Source organism: Pogona vitticeps, chromosome 1 (assembly GCF_051106095.1).
Source record: "Pogona vitticeps strain Pit_001003342236 chromosome 1, PviZW2.1, whole genome shotgun sequence".
NCBI classification, from domain to species: domain Eukaryota; kingdom Metazoa; phylum Chordata; class Lepidosauria; order Squamata; family Agamidae; genus Pogona; species Pogona vitticeps.
The window spans coordinates 83047394-83061322 of record NC_135783.1 but is presented as its reverse complement, the minus strand read 5'-3'; the positions used below and the strand labels follow the sequence as shown (position 1 = coordinate 83061322).

At 37.2% G+C, this 13929-nt stretch overlaps 1 protein-coding gene across 16 annotated transcripts in view; it reads left to right on the top strand.

Moving 5' to 3' along the window:
* The window catches only part of EYA4 (EYA transcriptional coactivator and phosphatase 4), a 184887-nt gene that overhangs the window by 105058 nt on the left and 65900 nt on the right, over positions 1-13929 (top strand). For 12 of the 16 annotated variants that reach the window (XM_020779802.3, XM_072996482.2, XM_078383339.1 and 9 more), the window contains 5 exons: positions 1304-1370; positions 5802-5944; positions 6060-6203; positions 8611-8690; positions 8846-9026. In XM_020779802.3, the coding sequence (XP_020635461.3) occupies positions 1304-1370; positions 5802-5944; positions 6060-6203; positions 8611-8690; positions 8846-9026 (615 nt within the window). The remainder of the gene's footprint in view (positions 1-1303; positions 1371-5801; positions 5945-6059; positions 6204-8610; positions 8691-8845; positions 9027-13929) is intronic. The other 4 variants (XM_072996518.2, XM_072996513.2, XM_072996496.2 and 1 more) reach the window with 1 other exon arrangement.

Below are 13929 nucleotides of genomic sequence, written 5' to 3'. Positions count from 1 at the left end.
TTACTAACTTAATGTCAAGGGTATGATTGTCATTTAAGTTTGCATATGTATTTATACAATTGATGGATTGTAAATCTTGATCATTTCTGGGTGAAATTAAATAACATTAGAATTTAAAGGAAAATATGAAGCCCTACTGCCAATTTCTTTGTGTGATCACATTATACTTCTACTTGTAATGATAATGAATTTATTGTCCAGTATTGTCAACGTACGCTGAGGCCCATTCCTTGTCAGCCTTCTACAGCTCAGATAAAAAATGCAGAGCAGTATCAAAAGTAGTCTGCAACTAGTTCAATGAATAAATATATTTTTCAAATTGACTTTTTAAAATTTGCTTGTTTTAAAGAGGCTTTATGTTGGAGTTTACTGCCACAAAACTTACTCTTTTTCAAACAGGCTGAATTTGGTAAATGCTGCAACTTGGGAGTCAACCATTGTAAGATAGTTTTCCAGTGGACCAGTGGCCCTACTTTTGTAGCGGCTCCTAAAATTTATTGTTAAAAAGATAGAAGCAAAAGTTCTCGAGTGTCCTAAATCTACTTATTTGCAAACAATACCAAGGATCTCATTACTACTAATCTTGAGCTCTGCTGATGTCCCGTTATGCATTCATTGTTCCTGATTATTTACTGCAGGGGAGATAGTAGATATATTCTTGCTTGGCATTGTAGCACGCAATCTCTCACCATACCCTTATTGAATCTCTTCTGTGTACAATTATTCTTGTTTGTATAGAGTCCTTACATCCTTACGTCACTCGCGCGAGCCAGGAGATAAGGCTGGGGAGCCTAACGCCGAGAGAGGCCCGAAAGGAAAAGACCAGAAACCGGGCCTTCTCGGCGGTGGCTCCTCGCCTTTGGAACAACTTGCCCCCTGAGATTCGCGCGGCTCCCTCCCTGGGCATTTTTAAGAAACAACTAAAAACATTGATGTATAGGCGGGCCTTCCCAACAGAAAACCCTTGACGATCTTTTTTCTTATTCTGTTCTTTATTATTATTTTTTTATTTACGTTTCTGTTGTAAAGTCTTAAAATTACATTGTTGTTTTTACTGTAAGCCGCCTAGAGTGGTCTAATATGATCAGATAGGCGGGATAGAAATAAAATAAATAAATAAATAAATAAATCATAGACAGTCACTTCAGTCTAGAAAACCCAGAGTACATAGTGTGAAGAATCTTCTACTTGAGGATCCATTGTGTCAGTCATATAAACATGTGCCTAATTTACTAACAGAATTATTTTTGTCTGAAAATTAACTGGTAATTTAATTTTTGTTTTGTTTTGTTTTGTTTTGTAGTAATCACAAGTAGTGGCTACAGCCCAAGATCATCACATCAGTACTCACCGCAGCTGTATCCCTCCAAGTTAGTGAACATGCATCCTTTAATATATTAATGCACATGATATATTTCAGGTCATTTATTAGTGTAAACGTTTTAAAAGTTATGGTATCATATTTTTGTTTTGTGGTGTTTATAAATGTGTTTCAATACTGACTGCTTAATAGTTCAGAAGCCCTGATATGGCATAAAAGTTTTTAGGATTTTTTAAGGTCCACTTTACATGATAGTCTTAGACATATTTTCATATATCTCCACACTGGGTAACAGTTTCTAAACTTCTGCTCTTTAATTTAGAGTCGTAAAGCAGATTACAATTTAAAACTCAAACTTTATTTCGTTCAGAGTAATTAGATTATACAGGCACTCCTCACTTCACAACTGAGTTCCATTCTTATGTCTTGATCATTAAGCGAATCGGTCGGTAAGCAAGGATCTTAAAAGTATATATCTTGTGGCTGTTATTTTTCAGTAGATATCACACGATACCACACTAGAGCACATTACTATAATTCTATCCATACAAAAAGCATACAAGACACAACACAACACATTATAAATCTGGTGTAATCGTTTTGTTTATTTTGAATAGCAATAAAGGAAACTCCAACTTGATAACTTTGTTTTAATTTCATCTCTTAATATGTATTTGTTGTTGTTGTTTAGTTGTTAAGTCGTGTCCAACTTTTCGTTACCCCATGGACCAGAGCACTCCAGGCCCTCCTGTCTTCCACTGCCTCCCGGAGTTTGGTCAAATTCATGTCGGTAGCTTCAGTGACACTGTCCAACCATCTCGTCCTCTGTCGTCCCCTTCTCCTCTTACCTTCACAGAAGATAAAAATACAATCAGCCAAAATTATAAAGATGATTACAGTACCAAAATAAATAAATTGAATCCTTCAAAGTGTGGTACTGGTTTGAAGTCATCAGTGTCATCTTCTGAGTTATCATCAGGAGATGTGGAGGGCCTGGGTGAGGGAGATGATTGCAATGAGATAGAAGTAGTTCTAGGAGTAGGGGTCCTGGGTGTCCTTTGTGAAGAATATTGTTACTGTGGTCCTCTTTGTAAGTTTATTTTGTTCTTCATAAATTTCATGATAGCAACATAAAAGTTCATTTATTTGCCGTTCCACTCTAGTGAACCATTCAACATTCAGATCCATATGCTCTAGATCTAACAGAGCTGCATTCACTTTTGAGAACTCACCGGCTAATCCTTTTACAGTGAACTTTTTTGGTACTTCTTCCATTCTTTCCTCTTCTTCTAAGTGCTGTTGCACTTCCAGTCTATTAAATCGTTAGCTCTCCCTTGACATATTCTACTAATTCTTCAATTTCTTCTGCTTCAACATCTAAATTAACCACATTAGCAACATCCACAATTGTTTATGTATGATGTCAATATGCGCGTCTTTTATCAAACACTTTGAAATTATTCATGAAACATTTTAGGCATTTTTCCATATGCCTTTCATACACTTTTCTGACACTTCTTCCGCAGAAGCCTCTGTGCTTCAGGGTCAGAAGATCAGCAGTCATAAGATCGAATCCACGTGACGGAGTGAGCGCCCGTCACTTGTCCCAGCTCCTGCCAACCTAGCAGTTTGAAAGCATGCAAATGCGAGTAGATTAATAGGGACCACCTCGGTGGGAAGGTAACAGCGTTCCATGTCTAAGTCACACTGGCCATGCGACCACGAAAGATTGTCTTCGGACAAAACGGTGGCTCTATGGCTTGAAAACGGGGATGAGCATCGCCCCCTAGAGTCGAACACGACTGGACAAAAATTGTCAAGGGGAACCTTTACCTTTACCTAAACAGGCAGGGTATGCTTAATAATCCACTTCAATGTACTTCGGTTCTGAAATGATAAATGAGAAAAGGCTTTAACTTGAACCCAGCAACATTTGCTCCCAACAATGTGACCCTGTCCTTAAAGGCCTTGAAAGTGGGCATTGTTTCATCTTCTTTGTGTAGGACTTTTCAGGCATTTTCCCTCTTAAAAACCCAGTTTTATCCACAATGAAGATCTGTTCCGGTGGTAGCTTCCTTCCTCAATCATTTTATCAAATTAGTCAACAATTTTTTCTGCTGCTTCTACATCTTCACTTGCTGCCTCACCGCTGACACTCTGATTATTCAGGTTGAATCTTCAACAAAACTGTTGAAACCATCCATGGCTTGCTGTAAATATTTCCATCAATGCTTCCCCTTCACATGCCTTCAGTGTTTCAAATATATTGTCTTCCTTGGCTTGAATAATTAAAAGGCTCATTGGCTTTTTTGTATCTTGTTGTCAAAGGAGATCACCAGCAGTGTTTCTATTTCATGGATGAGTGCTTTTCACTGCCTAGTTATTATGGCTTTAAATCCTAGTAATGCATTTACTAGCTCTATCTTTATCGTTCAAGATCATCAAAACAGTTCAATGTGCTGGCTCCAAATCACGTGCTATCTCTTTTAATATTTTTACCAGCTTCATATTCATTTACGATCTTCATTTTCATATCAAGATCAATAGCCTTCCTTTGAATTGTTGCCTCTTCCTTTTTGCCAACATCTTGTTCTCCAGCAATTACATGAGACTATATATCTTATTTATTACAAAATTTGTACTGTAAAATTTATAAACAAATACGTAGTCTCGTGATTGCTGGAAAACTGGTCATTAGTCTGAGCAGACATAAAACAGGTAGGTTGTTAAGCGAGGAGTGCCTGTATGTTATGTCAAATTCATAATGCCAGTTACTGTGTTTACCATTAGTCATTACATATCAAATACAGTACAAAGCATTTTAATTTACTTTGTTCTTTGTGGTCTCTTTGAATCACACATGTAGGCGTTTCTGCACCTATGCAAAACCCTTAGGGACATTCTGTAGCTTAAAAAGAGAACTACTAGAATAGCCCGCTCTAATATGAGAGGCACTGGTCTCAATACACAACTTTGGGGAACACCATACTAATTTCCTGGTATGGCTGCTATTATGTGAGGGTGTTCAGATATATCACTTTTACATGTTACCACAATATATGGTAAGATTAAAAACAGACGTCTCACTTTTAAACGTAGTTTGTGGTATTTTTGCCATCCTTCCTCACACCTCACTGTACCTAGATGCAAATGCTCAAACTTGAGTCCTTTCCAATACTAAGGTTACTTTCAGTGTAAGTCCACTATCCATGATCTCAGGGAAATCCCACATGTGATATCACAGCAGGAGGGATGGGAAATAGAATTAGAGATGGGGGGTATTTGTATTTGTAAATGAATACGAATGTCCCTGTCCCAGCTAAACCTAATGAGCATCCAGCCCCCGGAACCAGCCCTTCCATTCACGCACCCTGGCACCACAAAGATCCTTCTCTTCTCATCAGTGGTGCCAGGAGCTTTGCTGTTTCCCTGCTCAGCTGATGACTCCAGGCAGGAGGCGGGAGAATGAGTTTTCCCGCACGGCTGCTGAGTGGCAGCCAAGCAGGGAGACAGCAGATCTCCTGGTGCCATTGGCAGCAAGAGCAGGACCTTTGCAGCACCAGGACACATCAGTGGACGGGCTGTTCCTAGGAGCTGGACCCTCATTAGGTCCAGCTGGGACAGGGATACTCATATTAGTTTATGAATATGAATATCCTCATCTCTAGTCAGTATCCATGTCAATGGTTCATCTGCATATTGTATAGCATTTGCTAGGTGCTTCCACGAAGTATAGAATCTCTTCTGCTTTAGGGCAGAACTAGCTGGTATACTGGACACAAGTGTTGCTCTTGAAAGTGATAACCCCAAAATGAGCTTTCTCTTTGCTCATGTTGTTTTTCTACATTTTTCTGTCCTTTCAAGTATGCAGCCACTGATGATAACAGGGACAAGGAAACTCATATGCTGATCTTCTAACAAAACAATAAGAGAGGAAGGAGTAACTGTATGAGGTTCTACTTTTAATGGCAGACACATCTGATAGAATTAAAGATGCCATACTCAATTCATCCTTTACCTAATAAAGCTGTATTGCTAACAATCACTGTAGTGTGGGATTTTATTGACTTTTATTGTAACTATAAATGTTCCAGTGTTTCTACACCCTGGAAGTGTTTTCAGAAGTGTGGACTGGTAAGACCTAATTAATATGCTAAATTTTGAATCAGATCAACAGTGACAGGAAGAACAACTTCTATTACCCTCATATTCCAAAACTTAGCAAGAAAGGTATTTCCCATTACATAATTCCATTCCACAGAAAGCTTCAACTTGTTTTCTGTGTTTCTGGTTGCCATTAAGGGTAAAACACCAGATCCACAGGATCAGTTCTAGAAACAGGTGAGCCACAGAACCTTCAGTGAGTTTCATTCAGTGAGTAATTTTACGTGGGAGGTAAAGATGTGGAGTTTTTTTGTTTGAATGAACTTAGCAAATATTTATTGGCATTAATAATGGTAGTTTCTTCCTTGCTGTCTAGGCCTTATCCACATATTCTGTCTACTCCAGCAGCTCAAACCATGTCAGCCTATGCTGGTCAGACCCAGTATTCAGGAATGCAGCAGCCCGCAGTATATACAGCATATTCACAGACTGGGCAGCCTTACAGTTTACCTACTTACGGTATTTAACCTACAGTTTTTTATTCTGTTATAAGTATATTTGGCATCAGGGAAAGCTGTGGGGGTTTTTTCTCTCCCATCTATAAAAATTAGCTGAAAATTAATTTCTTACACAGATTTGGGTGTAATGTTGCCAGGCATCAAGACAGAAAGTGGACTTTCACAAGCACAGTCACCTTTGCAGACTGGATGCCTTAGTTACAGCCCAGGGTTCTCCACACCACAGCCAGGCCAAACACCGTATTCATACCAAATGCCAGGTAAGTGACCTATTGTTCAGCCTTTGTTTTGTTTGTCTTTTGTTATTTTTTACTATTTTTGAATTTGTTTAGGATATATGCATCTTTTATAAAATAAATATAATTGGTGAAATGTATTATATGCTACTCAAAAAGTGTTTTCATCACTATTAGTACAGGAAAAAGGCGAAAGATTTATGCGATCTGAAGAGAAACCAGAGAAATCCATAAGAAATAAAGCCCCGGTTTATGTTGTTTCCCCACACACACACACTCCAAAAGGGTTTTCTCAGGGCGCATTGCGCCTATAGCGCCATCCCTTTCATAGCACAATTGGCGTTTTGGTTTGCAAAATTTCCATACTATGTAACGTCGCGTTGAACGGATCCATTTCACAAACTGAGGTACTATTGAATGTATTTTACTAATAGTATGTGTGGTATTCAGCATGGATGATCGGGAGACTGGAAACCAAACCATACGAGGCAAAATTAAAGAAAACTGGGCATATTTAGCCTTAAGAAAAGAAGACTGAGGGGAGATTCGATAGCACTTTTCAAATACTTGAAGGGTTGTCACACAGAGTAGGGGCAGGATCTGTTCTTGATCATCCCAGAGTGCAGGATACATAATGGGCTCAAGTTATAGGAAGCCAGATTTCGCTTAAATATTGGGAAAAACTACTTAACTGTTAGAGCAAAAGGTCAATGAAACTAATTACCTCAGCAGGTAGTGAGCTCCCAACGCTGGAGGCATTTATGAGAAAACTGGACAACCATATGTCAGATATATTTTGATTTGGATTCCTGCATTGAGCAAGGGGTTGGACTCAGTGGTCTCTTAAGCCTCTTCCGACTCCACTATTATATGATTCTATGAAATTTTATTTACATAAATTTGTTCACTGTTTCTGTGTCTTGTATCACAATTCATATTTTCTTTATACATTTGTTTTCAATTATCTGGTGATAGGAATCTAAATAACTCCACTGAGAATCTGAAAATATTGTTTTGATAAGGATAATTATATAAGGAATATTCCTTTGTCTTGTATCACAATTCATATTTTCTGTATACATTTGCACATCTGTACGCGTGCGCGCACACACGCACACACACACTCATTCTACATAACCAAAATCTGGCAACAAATGGAAAAGCTGTTAAACGAAGCAATTTTTAAAATAAGGATTTCCAGTTTGCTACCAGATTTTCAGCGCAAACTGCAAATATTTTAAAGCAGGTATTTTCCATTTGTTTTCATGTTTTTAATGGTTTCTTGTCAAAATCTTGTGATAGGGTTTTAGAGAGATCCTTGAGGTACAGCAAAAATGGTCTCTTTAGTTGTAGGTGGCACAGATAATTGTCTATTACAGTTTAGAGTCTCATCTGTGCCTAAGAATGTAAATAAGCTAACACTATTAGAATGATTATGTGTGCAAATTACTGATGGCATAGTTGATTACTTTAGAAAGGATCCGAGTTGCATAGCTATCTGATCCAAATAAGCTCTCCAGCATATCTCTTCGCTGGGGAAATCTTCACTCCTACTTATTACCCAAATTACATTTAGCACCCAGTTCTGAAAATGGAAGGAGATCTTGTGAAGATATTGCATTCTGAGGTTATAAAGTTTGAACTTCAAAATGTTTGGGCGCTATTGGATTATATAGTGGGGACAGTCACGTGATTCTTAGTCCCTCTTATTGTTTAAATTAATGAAGGTGGAAGTGTGAAATAACTTCCATCAGCTCAATGAAACCTTTATCTTTTATTCCTAGAATACCTAATGAGGTAATAGGTGTGAATGGAGGTTTTTTGCCTTCATTTCTATTTTAGCTTAGTAGTATAGTGAAGTTCTGTTTCTTACCATTCAAGTCAAAAAGCTGTCGGGTGGCAGGTAAGGAAACTGCTGTGTCAGCCAAGGCTGACATTTCTGAGAATAAGTAAACTCATGGGTGGTATGTCTCTTTCAGAATCTTGATGTATTGGTGGAGCTTTTAGTCCCAGGGTATACCTATGAAGGAGTCATATCTTTCTCCTATCTTCACCCTAACGTTTTCCTGTCGTCCTTAAGCCATTGCCACCTATATGTCATGTGCATTGTTGGAACTGGACAGGTTAAGCAATTCATAGGTTGGAATTAGACTGTGTTGGATATAATACTCCTTTGAAAGTAAATTGCTAAATTTGAATCTACTGTGGGGAAGGAAAGAGAGTACTGGCAGTTTCCCACATTTTTAAAGGTGCAACTGCTGTTGCTATTAATACATAGTTAGAAATAATGAATTTTCTTAATAGACTGTTAGGCTGACAAGAACCTTAACATTTACTACCGTTTTTTATATGTAATATTTTTTTTTGCTTTATACTTGTTTGCATCAATGTGTTATTTAACTTTTACAAGGAGCTATTCTTTTAATTGTAGGTTCCAGTTTTACACCATCTTCCACTATTTATGCAAACAATTCAGTCTCAAGTTCTACAAACTTCAGTAGTTCACAACAGGTATGATTACTTATATTTTCTACAGAGCTCAAGCAAACTGTTATATGTTAGATTTGATATATATTAGATTTAAAAGTTTAGAATGAGCCAGAACTGCTGTCATATTGCTGTATTTTAATTGAAACTTTTAAAAAGCATAATGTCTGTCATTCCAGGATTATCCATCATATACTGCTTTTGGCCAAAACCAATATCCACAGTATTATTCATCATCAGCATATGGAGCCTATATGACCTCAAACAATGCAACAGATGGTACCTCTTCATCATCAACATACCAGCTCCAGGATTCTCTCCCTGGACTGACTAGTCAACCAGGTACAGACCTTCCTGCAGGTGAAAACATTTGTTTATTCCATCTATTTCAAAATTCAGTTCTGAATGCCATGATAAACTCATGTTAGAACTATGTTTTAGTTTTAATAGTTTGCTAATAACAAAATTATGATTTTTAAAAAACAATCAGTAGGGAAACTACATAGCACTAATGAAAACAAGGTGGTGACTGCAAAGGAAGCTCAACATGTTGGAAAAGTTTTAATATGAAAGCCCACCTATATCTTATTAATCACATATTTAAACATGTTTAATATACTAATTTTATTTGGAGAAAAGATAGACAGAAGGTCTTAGTCCATAGCTTCCTTTCTAAAGTGGCGTCTTTGCCAGTTTTTTGCTGGCAGTGGTCCCAGAAAGTAGTTATTTCAGATCATTTGGAAATGTGCATTGTTGATAGTTTGAAAAACACTCTGTAATGAAGATCTGGGCTTCATAGTCACAAGAATATGCATGCAGTCTGAGATAATCTGAAAAAAATCATATAGATTTTCGATACACACACAGACATGGACAGGAATTCTGTTTTTATAAGTTCCATAGCATAAGGCTTCATGCTGAATATTTTTTGGTAAAAATATCCCCTTCCCATCCTGCAGCCTCCATGGGCCCCAAAGAGTCCCTTTCATCATTGGAACACTACGGGGGGGCTAAGAGATGGAAATACTTAATTAAAAAAAGTCTGCAATGAGGCATCAGCCTTACATTGCAGAACTGAAACAAACAGGATTTCTGCCATGATAAAAGTACACACACTAATTTCCAACCTGTTTCATGGATGTAGCTGAGGTACAGATAACAGAACACCTGTCACCTTCCTATTTATGGCTATCATTTTATCTCTTTCTTAAATATTGCAATTCTTTAGAGTTAATACATAAGAAGGAAGAGCTAAATGCACTGTATGTGATACTTATGTGTTCTTGCATATATTTTATATAGTATAACTAGATATTCTACTACAAAGTACTGAGAATGAACAAGCTGATAAGAAAAAGTTCAGAGAACTGCATCAGAATTTCATGGCTGCACATTCAAAACATTGCACTCCTTTTAGATGAGTGTATTTTTAAAACGATACAGAAGGATAGAGGCATGTGGTGTATTTTTGGAGAGGGTGTAGCTGTGCTAAGCTTCATGAGCACATCAACATTTTAGAGTTATAAAGAGTGAGTGGGTAAATATATTTTTCAGCTGGAACAGCTATTGAGAGCTCCTCTGTTTTGAAAAGGATATAAAATATATGCTTCTGTCTTCTCTGTTGTTTACACTTATTTAGCCTACAGATAAATATATAAGGCAGGCATAAGTAGGGTAGACGTGTGCATTATAATGGCACAAAGACCCAGACTCAAAGGTCTAAATCCTCACATGGGCTGCTGGCTCAACTTGAGCCAGTCATTATCTATAAGGCTAACTTGCCTCACAAGGTTCTTGTGTGAAAAAGGCCATGATTTCCATAGATAGGATTTAAAAGAGATTAGTTAGGAAGAACCAGTGTTGGAACAAGATAGAATGAAGTCATATGTGTGGAAACAACATGCTTAGGCTTCTTTTCTTACCCACGGGATATGCGACTGAGCAGACAGAACTGTAGTTCCTATTAGCCATATACCTTGTCTACACAATTTGTACTTGTTTTTTGTCTATATGTATGTTGATATACTGGAACAAAGGAGCCTGGGTGTCTTACTTAGCTAAAATAGTGGTATATCATATACATTTAAGTTAATGTTTATTGTCATTTAGAATGAGTCAATGTATATTGGCCAAAATCTTGTTGCTTAGCATAGTAAATTGCACTAGAATAAGCCTATTAAATCAATAGGGATTGATTGAGTCAACTCCTGTGTAAGTTCCATTGACTCAAAAGGGCCTAATCTTAATTAACTTAAGCATAATAAGTTGCTGTTAGAGTAGCTTCATTCATATCAGTGGAGTTTATAGAGTAAAAGAATTATCAAATCCAGATTGAGTCCGTGGACCTACTCTAGTGGGATTTACTAAACTAAGAAACACAATTTGGGTCAATGCTGTTCTAGAGTCTACCTCAGTTATTACACTCTGCAGAGGGAACGAGCCAGGCCCTGGGAGTTGAGATGATGGAATGGTGAAAAAAAAGGAAAAATGCTTGAAGTCACCAAAAACAAAGGGGTCTAATCGAACATAATGCTCATGGTAGCTGTTTGGTACCCTCCCCTGCTGCTCTGTTTAATACTGTAAACACACAATAGAGCTCTCCGGAGCAGGATTTTAAGGCACATGAAAAGCTCCAAGAGAAAGGAACAAATGTCCACCTCCTACTTGCATTTTCAAAGCTGCTTCTGTGAGTACAGTGACAATGCTCAGTAGAGCCCTAGGTAATTAATAATTCAGTTAATTAAAATGTATTATTTAGCACAACATGTGCGACCTGCTTTGAAGGGACTGGTGTTTGCCCTCAAAGGTTGCATAAAAATATTGAAATAAATCCTAGAAATTCATGTAAAAATGTACATCTTTAATCATGTTTAAAACACGGTTGATAAGTAATCAGAAGAATATAACCCTGAATGCTAGTATGGAGGAACTGTATTCACTGAATGTAGTAGTTGAAGTACAGAAAAAAAGGAACAAATAGTAGTTCCAGCCACCATGGTTTATCAGTCAGCCAGTGACTTTTGCTGGCTCAAAATAGAATCGTACCTTCCATTACATTGAAGTAGGAGACAGCTGGCCATTCTGATTTAGGTATTTGCTTAATGAAATAAACTTGGCTCTGAATATCCAGAACTTACAAGATAGTGTTTTTAGTGTCTCAAAACAGTACTAGTTAATGGAAAGTAATATTGCTTTGCACAAACCTGATCCGGAAATGAAGCCTAATAGTGACTAATGGAAAATGGAAATAATGTTTGTGTGCTTATTTTGTAAAGCAGAGCTAGAAGAATTATAATAATTAGGAACAGATTAATTTAAATTCCATTGTTGTGAAGGTTAAATGTATGTTTTAATAATGCAAAGAAAAATGTATCTACTGCTGTACATTTATATTTAGCAATATTTGAAACAATCGTATTAATATCATTAAGAATGTGTTTATTTTCATGATGGTTATAGAATCCACATGAAATGTGCTTCATGTGAAAAATCCCCCTTATATTGATTTGGTTTTGATTTGATTTGTTTCATTATCTCCAAAATTGAAAGACAACATGATCACAGTTTCAAAATAGGGCAAAATTTTGAAAACAGCATTTAGTGATCAGGTAGGACCTAGAATCTGACAGAACATACATATGGAGTCACTTGAGAATAACCTGGAAACTAAAGTGATCCCAGTTGTTCTGTAGTCTGTAAAGACATGAAAATTGCCCAAGTTGCAATAGTGATTCAGACCCCTATAATCCTTGTTTATCTTACATTTTGATACTAATCTGGTACTGATTTATATTTCTTAGGTTTTTAGTATGCTGGTAGGAGTATTGTTATTTGTGAATTTTTGGTTACACTATTGAAATAAAAAAATAAAATGTGTATAAAGTTGTATATTTTAGGATGCATACACAATGCACATATTAGGGTAAAAAAATGCATGTTTTTTAAAAAATATATACTGCATATTAAAAAACAATTTGTGTAATTAAAAAAACCAAGATTGATTCAGAAGCTGGAGAGATTTAAAAATAGCATGTTTGTGGATGAACACATGCAAACCGGACAAAGACTAGAAATAGATTAATCCATCCTTCCTGATATCCCATTCAAGCATAGGCAAATCAAATAATACATCTCAGATCTGGAACACTGTGATCCTCACACATTTTAAATTACCTTTCTGAAGTTATTTTTCATAAATATTGCTGAACCAGAAGTTTTTCACATACTGGCAAAATATCCCTGTTAAAATTTTAGGTGTTAGAATAAAGCGTTCGGAAACATGATTTAGGCCTCTGATGGAAAGAAAGAAAATTGATTTAGGCCTAGTGATGGAAAGAAAGAAAATTTTAGAAGACTGAGTTTATTTTTTTCCCCTTGTGTTGAAGCAATCCTTCAAGGAGTCCATCTAGTCAAAGTTGGAATTTTATCAGGAATATCCAGGCAGCTGTTGAAGGATCCTCTAGTTCCCCCTACACCTCATTTTTTCTATGGTGCTAGTTGCCACCTAATCCTATTCTGGAACCAGACAGTGCTGTGAGAATAAAGTATGTAGTTGAATGTCCCCTCTAATTTTCTGACAGCGCTGGGCAGGGGCTCCGCACTGCACAGGTGATTACAGCTGTGATCGGAACTTAATGATCAGCAATACTGGCTATGGGTGTGCAGCACTGATGTAGCACTGGGTAGGCTTGCACCCATACAGCTTAGAGGGTACATTGGTATAGTCTTTTCTGATATTTACATTTGATCAGACTTCTCAGTGCCTTCATTCCTGAGTTCTAGGAATATTCAAAGCATTGAGACAGTATAACTGCTTCAGTAGTTTGCCTGATAGGGGCATATTCTATGGCTGATGTCCCTGCTCCATACAAGAAAGTGTTGATTCTTTTTTCTTCCTGCATATGATGGAGCCTGTATTATTGTCCTCCTCAACTGGGGCTCCAAATCAGCACCTTCATGCCTGCTGGTCTGGCTTCTTCCTCTAAATATCAGGGCACTGAGTAAAGGGAGTTCCAAGAAAAACAGCAAGATAGGAATTCAGAGGTTTCAAATGGGAGGTGAGGAACTGGAACCTCTTCTAAATGTCCAGCATCAGAAGTTCCATTTGATGGGGTACAGAGAGATCCCTTCTTAATTAATATAAATGTTTATAAGCTGTCATTGGTAAGGAATAGTGATTGCTTTTCTGCAAGGAAATGCAAACCACTGCACTCACCTGTGGCATTTGACCAAAGCCATACAAATTCCTCAGTGGACTCAATTG